At 42.5% G+C, this 17,756-nt stretch overlaps 1 protein-coding gene across 1 annotated transcript; it reads left to right on the top strand.

Annotated features, from left to right (window-relative positions):
• Positions 1-2,040: 2,040 nt before the first annotated feature.
• Positions 2,041-8,626, top strand: LOC104269900 (the record flags this gene model as incomplete). The annotated part of the gene is made up of 9 exons (XM_009867968.1): positions 2,041-2,175; positions 3,390-3,514; positions 3,797-3,865; positions 4,347-4,460; positions 5,259-5,374; positions 5,662-5,717; positions 7,146-7,198; positions 7,851-7,978; positions 8,470-8,626. Coding segments are annotated over 9 exons (953 nt in total), but the record flags the coding sequence as incomplete, so codon positions are not given.
• Between the last annotated feature and the right edge of the window lie 9,130 nt (positions 8,627-17,756).

Raw genomic sequence — 17,756 nt, 5'->3', positions numbered from 1 at the left:
CCCTGGAACTCCCATCACCTGGGTCTCCATCCCCATAATCCTTACCTCCCCAATCCCTGGAATTTCCATTCCCCTAGGACCCCATCCTCATCATCCTCACTCCCCAATCCTTGGAACCTCCATCCCCCGGGTCTCACGTTTCCCCCACAACACCCATTCCTCTTGGGCCCATACCCCTCCCTGGACCCACACCAACTTTTCACACCCCCTTCAGCCCTCTTGTACCCCCGTCGCCTGCATCCTGGTGCCCAGCACCCCCACCACCCAGCCCCTGAAGCCTGGGGATCCACATCCTTTCCTCCCACCTTCAGCACATCCCAGGGAGGGTGGGTTGGGGATGTCACGTTGCAGAGAGAAGGGTTACTTCTAATCAACCGGCTGATGTTGATGGGAAAAAGCCGATACACTATGGGAAACAAAAGCCTTTCATTTTAGCACACTTAGGGAATTGAATCTAATTTTCCAGGTGCGCTCTTCTGCTTGATAAATAATAAACCCTCTATCTACAACCTATACCTTGCTTGTGTTCATGTGCCATCCTGTCAAAATACTCACTGTGCCTCACAGGGAGCTTTGGGTGGGCTTTGCTGAATTGTTTGGTGAGAGGGGGAAGCAGAAAGGCTGATGAGATAGAATTTCCCTTGGTTTTCTTTGCCTCATCCAGATTCAGCTTGCACATGCCAGCTGAGGTTTTGGACCCTAAGTAATTTCTGTGAAAAATCAACTTCTTGCTAACATTTCCTGGAGCCTTCCGGGAATCCTTAAGCCGTGTTATTTAACAAATGCATTGAGGCTTCTGCTTAGCCTTTAAAAAAAGAAGCTGTTTTCTTTAGCTTTTCCTTTCTACTAATTAAGCTACTGCTTGGAGCGTTTGGAAGTGTTTTGCCAGTCTCAACCAGATTTGATCGGGCAGGAGTGACACCATCTTCCAAATCAAACTGACATCCAGGCTGGTTTGAGATATCGCCAAGGGCTGTGTGCTCTCCTCTCTGCTCCTCCAAGCAGCAACCATGGAGCGACACTTAACAAGGGAGGTCTCAAAATGGGTCTGGAAAATACTTCCAGAAGTTATGCCTCTGAATTTTTGCATTGGCATTCATTAGGCTCGCTCTGTTGTACTTCCCAGACTCTGTGCTCTCAAAATCACCCCTCACCTGTGTACGTAAAGTCAATAATCATTTGATTTTAGGGGGTTTTTTTCCGCATTTTACAATGGGTGACTTTTCAGAAGCAGAACCCAAAAATGCACTCCTAAGTACTGATTTCCATGTTCCACTCCACTTCGAGGGAGTTCTGCACAATTACATGAAAATGCACATCTGAATTTGCACTTGTGGACTTCTGTGCTTAATAATTTTTGAGATTTGCAGTGTTAACTAGCCCTACACCTGTCCAGCTGCTAAGCGTGTTAGTCAAGTGCTGAGTTTCCTATGATTTACTTTTATTCTGTTCCTTTTTCCTTTTTAGTTCTATTTTTCCGCTAAGCATAAGTTTTCCTACATACAATTTGAAGCGAGATGGGGAAACAGCATGATTGTAGCTCAATTTCATCCTCACAGATGCTCTGTTTGAGGATACATTTCATAAGGATTTTAGTCAAGGGAACTTCTTGTTGCAAAATAATCACCTTAATTCAAGAGAATATTGCACCTTGTCCCTGGCTATCGTGGAATAATTATGGTCCCTCTTTAAAACTGCTTCTCATCTGCTCCCTCTCTGCTTTCTGTGTCTGCCCTGATGAGGAAATGGGCCAACAGGAAAGGGAGAAAGCTTTTGTGCCAGTGGGTGATGTGCACCAGACTAAATAAATGTTGTGGATCTCAGTCATTTTCTGAGTGCAGATTGTCGGTTCTTATGAAAGAGGCTTTGCGGCTGCGAGCAAATCTCTGGCTGTTTGCAGAGGTGCCTGCTATTAAATATAAAAAGTGAAAGTGAAACTTGGTTCCCAACAAGAAGCCTACGTAAAACAAAGAATTACTCACCTTCTGCCCCTCTTTTCCTGCCTCCAGCTGTAGCTGAGATTTGTTTCCCTTTCCCCAGGCGCTCGATTCGGTTTACTTCACCGGCTTTGCAGAGACCAACAAGACCTTTGTTATCACTCGTCTTGCGAAACGTCCTGGTGGAATCTGTGAGATGTGGCTCTTCCTGAAAGTGGATGGAATAGGAGAGTTTGAAGTAAGTGGTGGATGTGGGATGACGTTCAGGAGCACTCTTTAATTCTTACCTTGAACCCATGTTAGGATCCCAAGTAAAATGCACGTTCTCTGCATCTTTACTACATCGACATCCTGACAGTAAGACATCAGTGCTTCATCTGAAGAGAGTGGTAGAATTGGCCAGATTACTGGTGATGTCTATTTTTTTGAGTACATATCTGACCCTTTTTCCCATAATGTGCACAAAGTATAGCATATTTTGTAAAAAATGTCTTGGTAAATCTCCCAGGAACAATTTGAGCATTCAGTCTTTCTGACATTGTGCAGCGCAGAGTTAGTAAGTTACGTTGTATGGCTAGGGTTGTTTTTTTCCCCTTTTTTAACAAGTGAATGCTGTAAAAACTGTTGTGGAATTTCATCTTAAAAGAGAAGGAAAAGCTTTTAGGGGCTTACATGTACATTCACTTCATCCTTGCTAAAAGGAAAACTACTATTCATACATTTTGCCTGCGGATTTTCTGTTTTGTTAATAGCTGACTACATAGTAAAGAAGGAAGGAAGATCTGGCCTAAATCCCTTTTCATGCAACTATCTTTGTGTTCACAAATTTGTTTTGCTGAGTAGCCGTGACCAGAAAAAGCAGGAGACATCCCATTTGCAGAAAATAAAAAGAGGGAAGATAGATGTGCATTGTTTTGTTTTCTAGTAATATTTAGTATAACAATCCTGTGCCAAGTTCAGGACCTCCTAAAATACTTCTGTACAGCAACAGGCATAAAATCTTTTCTAGAAAGGTGGCACCTTTAGGAAACGATATGTTTTTCAAAGAGCACCTGAAGAGTTCTGGGAGCTTGCATGTGCTGGAAATTTAAATCAGTTTAGAGTTTCATCAAATTCACTCTAAAAATAATTTTACCCCCTAGATTCTATATCAGCTTGGCTATAAGCTTAACAGAGTCACTAGTGTAAGGAGCTGAGCATTCTTAGTCACCTCTCTTCATGCAAGTAATTCAGTTGTATTGTCTGAAACTAGAGTGTGTTATCTTATAACTCAGGTGTTTTAAGGCACAGTTTTTCCTCTCTAACAGTCTGATTACCAGAAAGCAAGCAGAACTGGAAAGCCAATTCAACCAAATGAAAAATCTCTTACAGAGAACTGCCAGAGCAGGAATTCACTCGTGTTGCATCCTCACGATTGATTTAAGCAAAGGTTTTCCTGAAATGTCTTTCTAGCACCCACAGCATCCAAACATGATGGTGAATGATGAATCTGAAGAGATTTGGAGTGGAGGAGGCCTCACTATTGAATACTTAGAGCCCCAAGCACGCTGGAAGATAAGCTTTGACGGATTGCTGAGGTATTGCAGCATTCTATAGTTCTGTTTACCTACACTTAAGACCAAGACTTTTTGAACACTATCTGGAAATATATTTAACTGACTTGAACCAAAAGCTATTTGGTAACAGTAACACACGTTGATTTTTATGGAATGAAAATACAATCTATAGCGTTACTATTCTACCTTAGCGCACAACAGAATCGTTCTTCTGCAGTGTCCTCTACTGCATTCATTTCCAAAGGTGTAGGAACTATTTTGCTCTTTATGAGTAATATAAAATTACAGCGCTTTTCCTTACAGAAAGGGGCCCTACCGACAGCAGTGGAGCGAAGAGGAAGGCGAACTTATTCCAGTTAAATTCTCTTTCCAGTAAGAGCGTTTTGCATTTGCTTTGGGATGCCTAGTGAGTTCATGGTTAGAGGTTTGGTTACTGCTTTCAAAGCTCGTGTGCACAAAGTACCAAATGAAGCCCTTGCCTCTGCTTTCTTTTCCTGTTCATGAGCTTTATTTGTCTGATAAGAAATGACTTGCTGTCAAAGTAGCCCAGCATTTCTGGAGTAATACTGTGTTTGTACCTGGAACAGACTGTGTGAGAGAAAGCTTGTGGCTCTGCCCTGCCAGCCTCCCTTCCCAGGTAATCTGTTGACCCTTTCAGGCTGTTGTTGCTCTTCTCAGTTTCATTTTGTTTGCTTCCTTGAAAAATAGTCATGTATTTAAAATGATAAAAATCAGAATTTTCCAATAATGACAAAATACCAAGATCACCACTATCAGAGTAGCTCGTGCACAACTTGGTCTATTATGACCTGAAATCTAATAATGTCTTTTATTTCCCCCCTCCTTTTCATAGTTGGGAGAACTTCACAGAAGTCTTTAACTTTAGTGTTGACAGTCACCCCAGCACATTTGTACGTGCCTTTGCCCAGGAACCGTGGACCATCGAGTTCTTCCAGAGGGTCAGAAAGTAAGAGGCAAGATTAATTTCTTCTAAGATTAATAGTATTTTTTCTACAGATCTCTTCAGAGTCTGGCTTGGATTGGTTCAGGTGATTTTAGAAGGTGGATTTAATTTGAAGTGAGCTAATAAAGGACATGGCTTCTGTCAAGTATCTCCCAGTTTCATTACCAGACCTGCCAACTTCTAAGGAGGATCCTGTGCGTCTTCCTAATGTGTGGGTGGAGGGACATGTCCACAGTTTTGGTCTGTAAAACCTTGAGCATTAGGAATATTTCTTATTCTATCTTTTTTTCACTGCTGGCAACCTGATTTAGGCCACTGCCAAAGTCAAGTATATCTAAGCAAAGGATCAAATATAATTGTGTGAAAGGAGTGCTAAAGCTGATGTTTGAAGTACTACACAAACTTGAGAGAGCTAAAAATATGGGAAGAAAATATAAGTATCAATAGCATGTTGCTTAAATTCAAACAGAAAATAGGTATACTGATAGCCTGTTGGCTTTGGTGACACCTGCTGACTTCTAAGTGGCAATTGTTCAGTAACACGGGATTTTTTCTCAAACAAATGGCATTTTTGTAGTCTATCATGGTAGGAACTTGTTGCTGTTTCATCCTCAGGTGTCTCATAGAAATGGTATAGCAATAACTGAGAAATGTAAAAGTGGTTGCTAATGTGTAAAAATCTGGCACAGCCATGATCCAGATGCTCTGAAATCTCTCATTTGTTTTGAGATTAAAGTCTATCAGATTGGCATTGGGGACACCTTGATTTTGCCTTTCAATTCACTCTTCTCTTTCTCCCAGGCAAAGGGAACAACATTTCCGACATGAGCAGTGGGGCCAGTCTGTTGGAGAAATTGAAATAAAAAATCACGAGAAAAGGGAACTTTCCCTCAAAGGCGTTCGGAGCCACTCTTACGGTAACGGCACCACAACCGACTCACTCACTTGGCTACCTTCACTATAGCTGGTACTGGCAGGACAGTGGGACTAAAACTGTCTTTAAAAAATAACCAGTTTCATGACATGAAGTTAAAAGCCATTTCACAGGAAATCCCATTACTGGTTTGTGGACGTGCATATGCTTAGCATGTTATCAATTACTGCATATTTCTTTATCTAAAGTTAATACTGAGTCAGGCACTATTAGTTCCAGTATTCCAGCAATGGTGATCTTTAGATTGGGTGATTTTGTTCTTCTCTGCAGGTATCCGGGACTGGTCTGAGATTTACCGTTACGTCATGATTTTGGCACGCTTTGAAGTAGGTATTAACATGACAATGTGCTACATAACCATGGAACTCAAGCTGGTGTTTCTGAGCTTGAAAGTCATATTTAAATAACCAGAAATAAGGCATTGGGCTGTGCTAACTGATGCCGTCATTAGCATATATCAGCATTGGCAGCAGCTCTCAAAAGCAGAGCTGTGTGTGTAAACTGAGATTTTGCTACGCTGATTGAACCAAAAGTTATTTTGGGAACTTGAAACCTTTTGTTTTGTCTTTTTTGAGAAAAACTACATAGGCAGCTTCACAGGACGGATTCTCAGCTGCCGCAAACACCCAGCGCTCATTGGAGTCGATGCAGTGCCGATTCACACTAATTGAGAGCCTGAGGTGTTTGAAGGCACCCTAAACCTTCGTGACAGCAGTCAGCAAATGTTTCTGCCTGTGCTGAGCTCTAATTCTTTGCTTGCTGCTGTGGCTGTGCTGGAGGAGAGTCAGCGCTGTGGCTGCTGGGAGCACACAGCCTGGAGAAATGCCCAACGCTGGCCTTGGAAGTTGGCGTGCAACGTGAACAGATGCTCCTGAAAAGGCATTTCCTTTGCCAACACAGGCGTGAAGATATCTAAGCTCTCTATTATAGGCAGAATTACAGCAGTTAGGACTGAATTCAGAATAAAAGTTCTTTTCCCACCCAGCATGAAAATGCACCTTGGAAAATCCCACCTGTGTGGATGCAGTAGCTGCTGTGATTTGACATGTGCCTGTTGTACCTTTTAATAAGGCTGTGCTTTCACACTGTAATGCATATAATAGGGTAGTAACCTCTCCCTTTTCTTCATCGTTATTCAGGACTCAAAATGACTGCTGCTCTTCCCCTCTAATTAAAAGCCATCTGACTAGAAGGAATTAAAGTTTATTGCTAATAGAAGTTTGGAGTCCTCATACCCCGAGTATCTGTACATATATCAAAACACAGCGTAGGCTTATATTTGCCTCAGAGCAGCCTGAGTCGCACATGAAGGGATTCAGATTCAAGAATGGAAGAAAAATTAATAAAACACGAGATTCCAGTTTTTTGTTATTTAACATTTTTCCTGTGTGTTTCTCTCAGGCGTAGAATAACATAGGTTAGAAGAGATGTCAGAGCAGGGCCAACTTTTATTTAGATTTAAATAGGGCTAGCTGACATCTCTGCATGTATTGTTCGCTTCTCCCTCTTATGTCCACTTGCTGTGGACTTTCTGTCATCCTTAATGTCCTTAATTTGTCCTTATTGTTTATATTCTTGGACTCTCATTTGCAGCCAGATTTTCATGGAAGAGGTATTGAGAAGATTTGAAAGTATGAGGTCATAGCATGCTGCATAACCTGACTTATACCCACTGTCTTCTTGGTCAACCCACAGAAACCACAGAAATGAGTCTGCACAAACTAGACTGCTTTTTCTTTATCGCTCTCTTACAGGATGGGACTACAGCTCATTTAACAGTTATCAATATGCCAGCTACAACAAAAAAGTAAGTAACCAGTGAATTTTATGCCGCCAAACCCAAGCACCTTAAAGGTGGCAGAAGTTGCTCTGCAGGACTTTTATATGCACGTTCTTGCCCTGAACCTGTACAGCCCGATTTCCATTCACGCCCTCTTGCTCCCCATTCCCTCCACCCAATTTTCCATTTGCATTTAGTCATGCGGACAGCTTTTACCTTCAATGGCTTCCTTCCCGTTCAATTATTGTTTGGCTGAGGCAGCTGCCTGCCTTACTGTCTAGATGATTTAGAGGTACCAACTGAGTACTTCTAGCTGTTTAAGAAGGTGTGTCTTTCTGTAGAGGGACGTTAAGCAGGGAGCCCTGCAACGCTGCCTGGTGCTTTCTGCATCCAGAAGCTTAAAGATCCGTGTTCGTGGCCTTTGGACCAAGTGGGACTGAGTGACCTGCCTGTCCCACCAGCCCACCACAACCCATCCTGCAAGTCTCATCTCTCCTGCATGTGTAGCTCACCCCTCTCAGCATTTGCAATATCCCACAATATAACCATTTTTATTTATTCCAGCTGCTTTCTAGGGATGAAGGCCATGCTCAGTGTTGAGCTCCTCTGGAAGGCTAACATGCTGGTCCCTTTGAGTTTCAGCTGAACTTAAAATCTTCTGCATTTCTTTCCCCGTCAGCCTCACTGTAGGTTATGTCTTTTTCCCCGATGGGAGGAAGGCTGGCATTGAGTGGTCCAACGCCTCGCTGGCTGAGCTGGCTGATGATGGTGTTATCAAGGAAAAATATGGAGTCAGTTTTACTGCCGGTGAGCTAAATGTAGCCCAGCTATATGTGCCTTCAGCTTTTTGGCAGGCAGTTAATTTAGAGGAGGAAAGACCAACCAGTGAAATTCCATGTAATCCTTGGAGCAATTTTAAAAGCTAAATGCATCATCTTGCACCCTGAGAAGTTTACTTTTGTGTTTAAGACATATGTGTAGTGTGCCATCGGTGAACCGGTGTGCGTCCCCTGCAGGATCAGGGCAGCTGGATCAGAGGGAGAGATACGGTTTCTGTTTGTGGTGGCTGTTGATAAATGACGTGATCTTCACTATTTTGCGTGTCAAAGTGTATGTTATGAGGTAGATTCAGCTGTTCTGGAACTACGGCTTGGTCGAAGGTATTAATTTACAAAGCAGACAGGAAAACTATTGCTCTTTAGAAGAAACCATATGCAAAAATAGTAAATCTTGGGATATTCTGAGATAAAATGCTACTGAATGTTGGAGTAATTCTTCCCTTTCTGCTCTTGTCAAAGGTGGCAAGTACTTTGATGTTTCTGCAATGCTGGATAAGCAGGCTTGCCCCATGGTGTATAATGGCCTGACTGGAAGTGGTGTTTTCCATGAGTGTGTTGCTGATTTTCAACTGAATGGCTTAACACAAGGCTGGGGCTTGGTTGAATTTTATTACAGGTAAAATATTGGTGGGCAAGAAGAGACAAAGAATTCTCCATCCTCCTCTGTTGGTCTAGTGGCTACAGCTCCATAGATATTTGAAGCATAAAGGCATACATTTTTTATCTGATGTAAAGAAACGTTGTTCATTTAGGGCCTAATGTGTTTATTAAATTGACAAACACTTTGTATATTATTAGGAAAAGAATGATTTTGTGAGCACTTCATACAAGCAGACAAACTGTGGGCATATGTTCGATTGTTTGCCATGTAGGTTTATGTAGGGCTATATATAGGGTTTTCTAGAGGTTTATGAGTTGGTGGATGGTCTGTTCTGGAGACTATCTTACTTAGGCAATCTGTCACATTGTAAAAATAATGAATCCCCTACCTCAAACAGCAGGCTAAACATTTACAGGGTGAAATTTGCTCATACAAGTATTTGTCAGACTGGAGCATGGAACAGATAAATGTATAGAAAATCCATTCAGGGATACCTCTTCTAGGGGAAAGGACTATATCAACAAAGTATGTGCTTCTCAGTAAAGTGCTATTTCTCCTTCCACATGATTGTCACAGTCCTTTACTGGAGCCTTTTCCTACTGAGTCTCCTCTCTCATGGAAAAAAAAAAAGGAGGCAAGTTTGGTTGTTTACTTTTAGTTTGTGTTTTAAAATAAACACTGATTCTTGGCTGTCAAAGAAAATGCCATAGATGACTTTCAGAAGACTGAGAGCATAGCTTCTTCTGAAAACCAGCCACGTTTAAAGCTCATTAAATAGGCTCCCAACCTGCCAAATGCCCGCTGGTGAAACCTGAAAGCTGTGGCCTGTAGCTGCTGCCAGGTACCTGCTCCACTCCCTTCACTGTCAAAACCTGTGTGGTGGAGGAAATAACCCAGTGTGGAAAGTCTCAACTAAAACCCAAACAAGGCACCTTCCCCAAGTCTGGACAGTCCTGGATGTTTCTAGATCTGCCCAGGAAGGCTTAATTTGGCAATGCTGACAAAATTCCCGTAGGGCTCCCATCTGATTTCTGCTTCCAAATCAAATCTACATTAGAAATTAAAAATGGGTGGTTGTCTAGTTCTTCCACTTCGCTGCAGGACACCAACTCAGCATCGCTGCTCCTGTTACAGGGATGAAGCCGCCCAGCTGGTTCCGAGTTTGCAGCTTGGTTCAAAAGCCGAAGGACCCGACCTTTCCTCCTGGCACCCTGCAACTGACAGCTCTCCCCTGTGAGCATCTGCAAGCTTTTCCCAGCAGTATTAGCAAGCAGCAGCTAGCAAAAAAGAAAAAAGTTATTCTCTGCAAAATGCACAGTTTTGAGCATGGAACTCATTGTGACAGGATGCTGTGGAGGTCAAGGGTATAAAAGGATTTGGAGAGAAATTAGGTACATTTTTAGTGGTGCAGCTCTTAGTGGTTGCTAACCACGGTGGTCCGGAGGCAGTTTAAAGGAAACCTCTGAACAGCTGATTGCAGGAAGAGTGCACTGGGAGGGATCGCTCTGTGCTCTCTCGTTCAGTATTTTTCCAAAACTGCCAGCTGCTCCCCACTGTGAAGACCAGGACACTGGGCTACGTGGATATCTGACCCAATTTAGCAGTTTCCCCGTTCTTTCATTTTTTGGTTCTAAATAAAAGCTCTATCTTTCTGAACTCTCTGGTTGTTGTAGTCATTAAAACATGGGAAAATGCTATTATGAGAAAATAGACTGATTTCGCAGTCTGATGACTGTATAAGAGCTGAGCTGGAAGAAGTAGGAGAAAGCACATCTAAATGATGTTCTCTCTAGGAATAACATTAATAGCCAATGAAATAAGTGGTACAAACACGTTTTTCCCTTGTCTGAAGGAAAGACAGGGTCTGCTACTCCAATTTAGAAGGCGATCTGCATTTTTCATCATTCACTTGGACTTAGATGCTGTATGAATCACAATGTCCAGGTTAGTCACTGATAGCTGCTGGCCCAAAGTAGCTTACAGTGTATTCCCTACGTAGATGCATCTTGCCATTAAGTACTGAAAATTAAACATACTCAAGTAAAAGTAGTTACTTGGAAGATCTGGACAGGAGTTAAGGAAAGATGCCTCATTCCCTATACCAGGCAGCAACGCTATGCAACTGCTGGAAGCATCATAAGAATGTTATTATAGCACCTCCACTGCACACATATATATATTTATTTGTAATCTCTGCTTAGACTGACATTGGAGCAGACTTTAATAGGCTTTAAAGACTTTCTGAGATAGCTCTTATACTTCTTACTATAGCAGCATTATATGCATGAATATAAAATTACTGAGCCTATACATATCACAGCAATGACTGCATGTGCAAATCTGGGATGCGTTACCAAACAAGGCTGGGATGATGCAAGCAACAGCCTGATATGATGCAACGAGACGATTTTACCAGCAGTCTCTCCTGCCGCTGTGCAGAAGGGCAAAGAGATCCCCACTCCCCCGTTTATAGCATTGTCCTTGTCCTGTGTTTGCACCTGTGAGCGGCACCTCACCGAACGCACCCTCCTTGCACCCCAATCCATCAGCTGTATGCGTGGAGCAGACTTTGGATTGCATTTCTTTTGGGATTGGCAATTGATTCATAGTTTTGGGTTTTAGCTGGGGTTATCCTAGAAAGACTTCTCTAGTTACAGCACTATTAAGAAACGTTTTCTTGGGAGTCTTGCACAAACTTCAAGATGTCTTAAATCTGTCTGTGCGCTGGTAATAATGCACTGAAACAGAGAGCTTCTGAATCACTTGAGACAATGGTACTTCAGCAGAAGGGAAGGCCTTTACACCTCTTCTTACACATAAGAAATCAGTCAAATAGGAAATTTTAGAAAGGTTAGAAAAATAACTATGTTATACATAACAGTTTGTTCCTATTTAGTATATGGCTTGTTTTGCTATGATCTCAGGAACATCTGTTCCTTTCTTTCAGTGGAGTTTTTGTCATCTTTTTTCCTTTTTTTTCTTTTTTTTTTCCTTGAAGACTAAAACATTAACATTTAGAAGCCGGAGTACGTACACATAGTCAAACGAGGTCTTTGGAGGTGTTGGAGGATGTAGATAATGAGCAAAATTGTTAATTATTACACTGGAATGATTGTTCAAGAAATTGCTGTAAATAAATTCCTTGTCCAGGTCAAAAATTAAAAATCCATCCCATCGAGGAAGGTATTGGTCTGGCTGTTTCTGACTCTCAGAACAAGGGATGCTGTGGGAAAAATTGCAAGTATCTCCCCCAGATAATACTCCGAAGTTCATGTTCCTGCAGAGGAGTATGGCACAGCCTTCATCACTTTCCTTCTGTCCTCTTTATTTTGTTTCTTTTGGTACCAGTTGATGGAGAATTAGAGCACTCCAGAGTTCAGTCTGGAAAAGTTCAAGCAGGGTACAGAAAATGATTAATAAAGTTTTCAGCTGGCAGGTTTATTTGCCAGGTGATGAACTACTGGTACGGTATTTCAGCCTGAAGGACTGAAAAATTGACTGCTGGGGGTTTTCTCCCTGGATTTCAAATTAGTTTATAGTGAGCTTGTGTCCAGGACACATGGAATAACTTATTCAATTTAAAATAAATCTACCAAGAACAACGCTTTGACCAACTGAAGTGGTCCTTTTCTCGTGGCTCCTTTCTCGGTGGAAAAAATCCATCTTGGGAAATGCTTCTACAGCCAAAAGCATTAATTATGAGGGGTGGAGGGAAAGCAAAAAAAAAGAAAAAGCAATAAATGGAGGCAAGTCCTGGCCAGAAGTGAAATGTAGCATAAGATCTACTCTCGTCTGGCGTGAAGGGAGGCAGCTGGAGCCTCGTCAGGATGAGCTGCTCTCCAGCATCTGCATTGTGCATGTCTGGGAGGACCTGGACACCTGTAATTCCTGCGGCTGTCGATGGGCCAGAGCCTGACACGGAGAAATACTCGCATTAAATACTTGCACATCCCACTGGAGTTCACATGCATGCTGAATTTCCAGGTTCAGGCCCTTGTAAAGAGGTCGTTTAAAGGCTGTCAGCCCCAACTAAGCATTTCCCATCAGTCTGGCCTTGGCTACTGATGTCTAGAATGGGAAATATTTTACTACACTTATTTATTCTCTTTCCTTTTTGCAATCTTTCATGTATTCGTAGTATGGATATAAAGGCCATGTTCAGTGACATTGTATTTCACTGACAGAAGGAAAAGAAGAAAAAAATATTTTTTCTGTTTAGATTTATGTCTGGGCTTTACAGTTGGTGAAGCAAAGTGTAGCCCAGGGAGTTCTGTAATTTATCAAAAATAATGCACTATGTGGCTGAATTGTCTCTGCAAAGCAACCAGTTATGTCAAAAGTGGACTTTTCCCCTCCATAAGAACAAGCTTAGCATCCAAATGACTCAGAGACATTCCAGAAAAAATGACTGATAACCACCCACTCCCTTCTCCCATTTACTGGAACCCTGGCTGCCTCAAGCTCCCTCTTGCTTATGATAAAAGCCACATCACTCTTTCTTCATCCAGAACTACTCTTCCCTAAACTGTGGCTTTTTTATTGTTGGTGCTCTCCTAACTTGTAGACTAAGTGCTCAGGTGCCCAAGGCCTCCAAAGGGATCTCTTCTGGGAGGCTTTTGGGGTCCTCCCCCTCCATTTTGAGGTATTTTCCTTTCCTGGCTGAAGCTGTAATTAGCATTGAGTTTTGCTTTTATTCAGCACCAAAAAAAAAAACCAAACCCAAACCTTACTTAAAACACAGTGCAAGTGAAGTTCATTCTAATCTGGCCATAAAATTTTACGAGGGGTGTAAATCAAAGGGAGGAGTGGCAGCTAATGCTCTGGAACAGTTGAACCCTGTTCAAGCTTTCTCAGTAGAGTTAAATCCCTCCAGGAGCAATTAGCCTAACAAGCTGTTTGGTCCACTTATAAATAACGTCACTGATGGAGGTGTCTGGAAGCATCAGCTCAGTGCACAAGAGACTTTCCAAATGCGCTGAGTGTTGCATGACTTTTTTTTTCTTAATCCAGCACCTTCGCGCACATATTTATCATGTGTTTCGGGAAAGATACAAATGGGAAAGTAGGAGTGTCATGCTCTTCTGGTGTGTCCTCCTACATCCTCAGGGGTGTTGTTCTCTTCTCCCATGTAACTCGCAGTAGGGCAAGAGGACATAGCCTCAAGTTGCACCAGGGGAGGTTTAGATTTGACATTAGGAAAAATTCCTTCACCAAAAGGGTTGTCAAGCATTGAAATAGACTTCCCAGGGAAGTGGCTGAATCACCATCCCTGGAATTATTTAAAAGATGTGTAGATGTGGTCCTTAGCAACATGGTCTAGTGGTTGACCTGGCTTTGCTAGGCTAACGGTTGGACTTGATGATCTGAAAGTTCTTTTCCAACCTAAATGTTTCTATGGTTCTGTGGTTCTACATGGCTTGGTAGCTGCATGTGGGACAGCGTGTCTTGAGCCAAAATAACATAGAAACGGTCCTGTGCACAATAAATGATTCATGGCTAAAGTCCTTGTCACATCCCTTAGGACATCTGAGAGTGATGAGAGACTTCTGGTTGCTGCAGGTGGTAGAAATGTGTTCTGCAGAAGAAGGTCCATCAGACGCCATTTGAGCAAGATGTTGGCAGGAGCACACAACCCATCACCAGTAGGGTAAAACTTCAGCTGACCAGAAATCCCAGTAAACTGATGTGCCAGGGCAGGGCCAAGCAGCTGGGGCAGGAACAAGAGCGATGTCATGGTTTAAGGCGTGGTAGCAAGCACACCTCAGTGGTCACATGAGCCAATATTATATTTGTATCTATAAACAGAGAAAAAGTCACCATGAATACATCTGGGAGGTGACTTTGTACAAGTCAAAAATCCTACCCGTATTTTTTCTGTACTATTCAGGCCAGGAAAGCAGCAGCTATTCAGGCAAGGTTTTTAATCCCGTCACCCCTTTTTAGTGGAAATTACAATTTTTTCCCTCTGCAAAACAACAACCTAAAATATGCACGCTCAATACATTTTGATTAACTTTTTAAACCTGCCTTTTGGATACAGTGCAAGGAGTTCCACTGTTTGTTGCTTTTGTTGTCAATCTTAAATGTCCTTTGATTAAGGGCTGGCTAACCAATTGCTAAGGAATTAAAAAAAAATAATTGCAGGCTCCCAAAGCTCAAGAAAATTTCATATTTTGCAGATACAAGGAGTGGGAAAAGCTCCGAGGTTACACAATGTTCTATGCTGCTGGTTGTCTTTACTAAAGCATCCATATCTCAATGTTTCCTTTCCCAGTCTTGTTTCTGCTGTTATTCTAAGGCATGTAGGCTTCTACCACATGTTTATAAGCTGATAAAACCATAATGCCAGGAATGTTTTCCTTCCTCTATTAGATTAACAAAATAAGTGACTTTTCAGATACTGCCCTGTTTACCATACTCTCCACACCAAAGCAATAGTGAAGAAATATAATAACTCCCAGTGAGATGAGAAAATAAGAGTCGCTCAGCCTAAGTGCTGATGGAAGATATATCTGTGCCTCTTCATGATGATGAGAAATATTCTGCTCTCTTGACATGCTTCCCTCACGGGACACCCAGTATCACACCACTGCTTTGCCAGGCTGGCAACCCTCAGCTGTGACAGAAGGGGTGACATAATGTTTAGCGCAAATATCTAAGAATAAGTCCCATCAGACAGGACTGAGTCCTTCTGCAGCCGCTGTTGAGCAACTCATAATTGAACGTGTCAGGCAGCTTTCTGAAGACATGGGGTTTGACTCCCATTAAGACAGAGCAGATGCAGAGAGCTCTTTTCATAATGAAGGAGCATTTTAAATGACCTCTAATGAGATTTTACCAAAGCCATAAATATGCTCCTCTTGATCTGTTGTGCACTTAGAAGAGCCGTGTGTTGTGTGAGGCTTTCAGAACAAACACTGACAGAGGAGTTTCGAGGATGGGGAAGAGCCTTCAGCCATCAGAGCCAATTACACTAAACAACTCCCAAAATACATAAAGCATTTCATCAAGGGAGATCAAAGTGCCTTTCATGGGAAGGAAGAGCTATGGTCTGTCTCTTACTCATGGGAAAACTCTGGGGAAGAAGTTGTCTGGCCGATTCTATAGCAGCATTCTTTGAATGTTAACCCCAGAGTTTACATTTCTCGCAGCTTCCCGTACACCCTCGCAGCCTCTTGAGAGCCCTGCCCACATCTACAGCAGCCTCTACATGTTTTGGGGTGGGACATGAAGTAGGCAAGATGAAGAAAAGGGCAAAGTCTGCAGAAATGCAGCCAAACCCATGAACGAAACATGGTAACACACCCACTGATGTGTGTTGCAACACGTAAATCTGTGCAATTGCCCCCAGAAAAACAGCTAAAACTGTGACTGCAAAGAAGGACAAAATATTTTTTGTAGAAGTCATATTGCATGTTATCAGTTGGAAAACGTTTCTTTGGACTGTGAAGAGCTCAATGGCTGTGAAGAATCCTGAGTTTTAATGTGCATGATAAACATACTTCAATGATAACACCAAGGTTTTTCTGCTACTCTTTGGGTTTTGTGGTGATAACTGGATCAACTCAAGCAGGGCGGTCGGAATTATCCAGATATTTAGTGGAGCACGTTGTTCCTGGATCATTTGGTGTCCTGAAAATTATGAAAAAGCACTTAAATGAGCCAGTTATCCCTCACCTTAATGAATTGTAGATTAAATGTTCCTTAAACAAGTTTTTACATTTCTCTCAGAGATAAAAGGACATAGGGGCAAGCATGCAAAAGTGCAGCTCTACATGCAAACAGGCGTTGGAGTGATGCTCACAAGAAGACTCAGGATCTGCTTTCACACTTGTGATCTCCAGGATCTGCATTGACACTTATGATCTCCAAAACACAGCAGTTTCCCATGGACAAGCTGATCCTGATATTACCAGAATACTAAATGTTTCTGCTGTGGGAAGTGGTTACGGAGTTTGGTTTTAGCTCTTGGCTGCTGACCTTGGCCGAAGCTAAGCCCTTCAAAGGCTCATTTAACATTTGGGAAGCGCTGCAGCACAGAGAAGCTCTGCTGATGTTTGAGGCTCTTCTGTAACTGATACAAGCCAGATGATGAAGACCCACTTCTAACCATCTCTTTCTCCCTCAGGCTGTCTCAGCTTTGTTGATGAGCTGTGATTCTCTACCTTCTTTCACATGGACTTTACTGACTGTCTCAAGGAAAAAAAAAATCAAATCATTATAAGGAGATTCTTTTCTGCATTTATTTTATTTAAATCCTTCACTCACACCAGACGTCTGATTTCAATGCCTTTTTTTTAGCATTATTTAGCAATATTTCATAGAAACCTACACAGTTCATGGCACTTTATTAGCTCACACTGACTGAGGAACAAGGACCCTGGGCAATTTTGTGTGAGTACATGGAAAAACATGCTGGGAGCATGAAAAGAGAGATGAGTTTGTTGCCTCCTAGCTGGAGTTGCACTGACAGAGCACGGTCACTCCTGGTGGAAAGCTCCTCTGCACCTAAGAGTGATGCACTCTCAGAGGACAGCATCACCCTGGCTGCCTCTGCTCACTTTCTCCTTTCATGAGTTCAGGATGGTTTTGCTGTCTCTCCTCCTTCAGTCAGCTGGGATTCGCACTTCCAATTTGTCTTCTCGTACGACTCCGGAGGGTGTTTCCAGGAGGACCTTGTCTCTTGAATTTGTTTCTCCTGTCTGATTCACAGAGCCTGAGCTTCTTTGATCTCCCAGGGCCAGCGGTTCCAGCAGCTCCCTGAGGCTCCATGAAAGGGGAGTAAGGAAGAAGAGTTCACATGTGCTACACAGAAATCTCCATATTTTAAAAGGGTATCTTGTTTCCCCGCTGGAACATTTTTAATGGTCCACAAATCAGGAAAAAGAAAAAAAAAAAGATTGAAAACCACACTTAAAGGCATTCATTGTTCAAAGCCCAGATCTTTTGGAGGCTGCTGTCTTTGTGGAGGATCCACGGGGCCATGATCTGAGGAAGCCTGAGCCAAGCTCCGACTCGGAGACCCCACTCTCCCAGAGCTGGATGGGGGTGTGGAATGTATGCTCCCAGGCTCACAGTGTTTGTCTTTCAGGGAAACGTTACCATTTTTGGTAAAGGAAATGAGAGAAAAGATTTCCACGGAAGA

The sequence above is a fragment of the Apaloderma vittatum genome, unplaced genomic scaffold (genome assembly GCF_000703405.1).
Source record: "Apaloderma vittatum isolate BGI_N311 unplaced genomic scaffold, ASM70340v1 scaffold20574, whole genome shotgun sequence".
Taxonomy (NCBI): Eukaryota; Metazoa; Chordata; class Aves; order Trogoniformes; family Trogonidae; genus Apaloderma; species Apaloderma vittatum.
The sequence above is the reverse complement of the archived record's forward strand: the minus strand, read 5'-3'. Positions and strand labels throughout refer to the sequence as shown.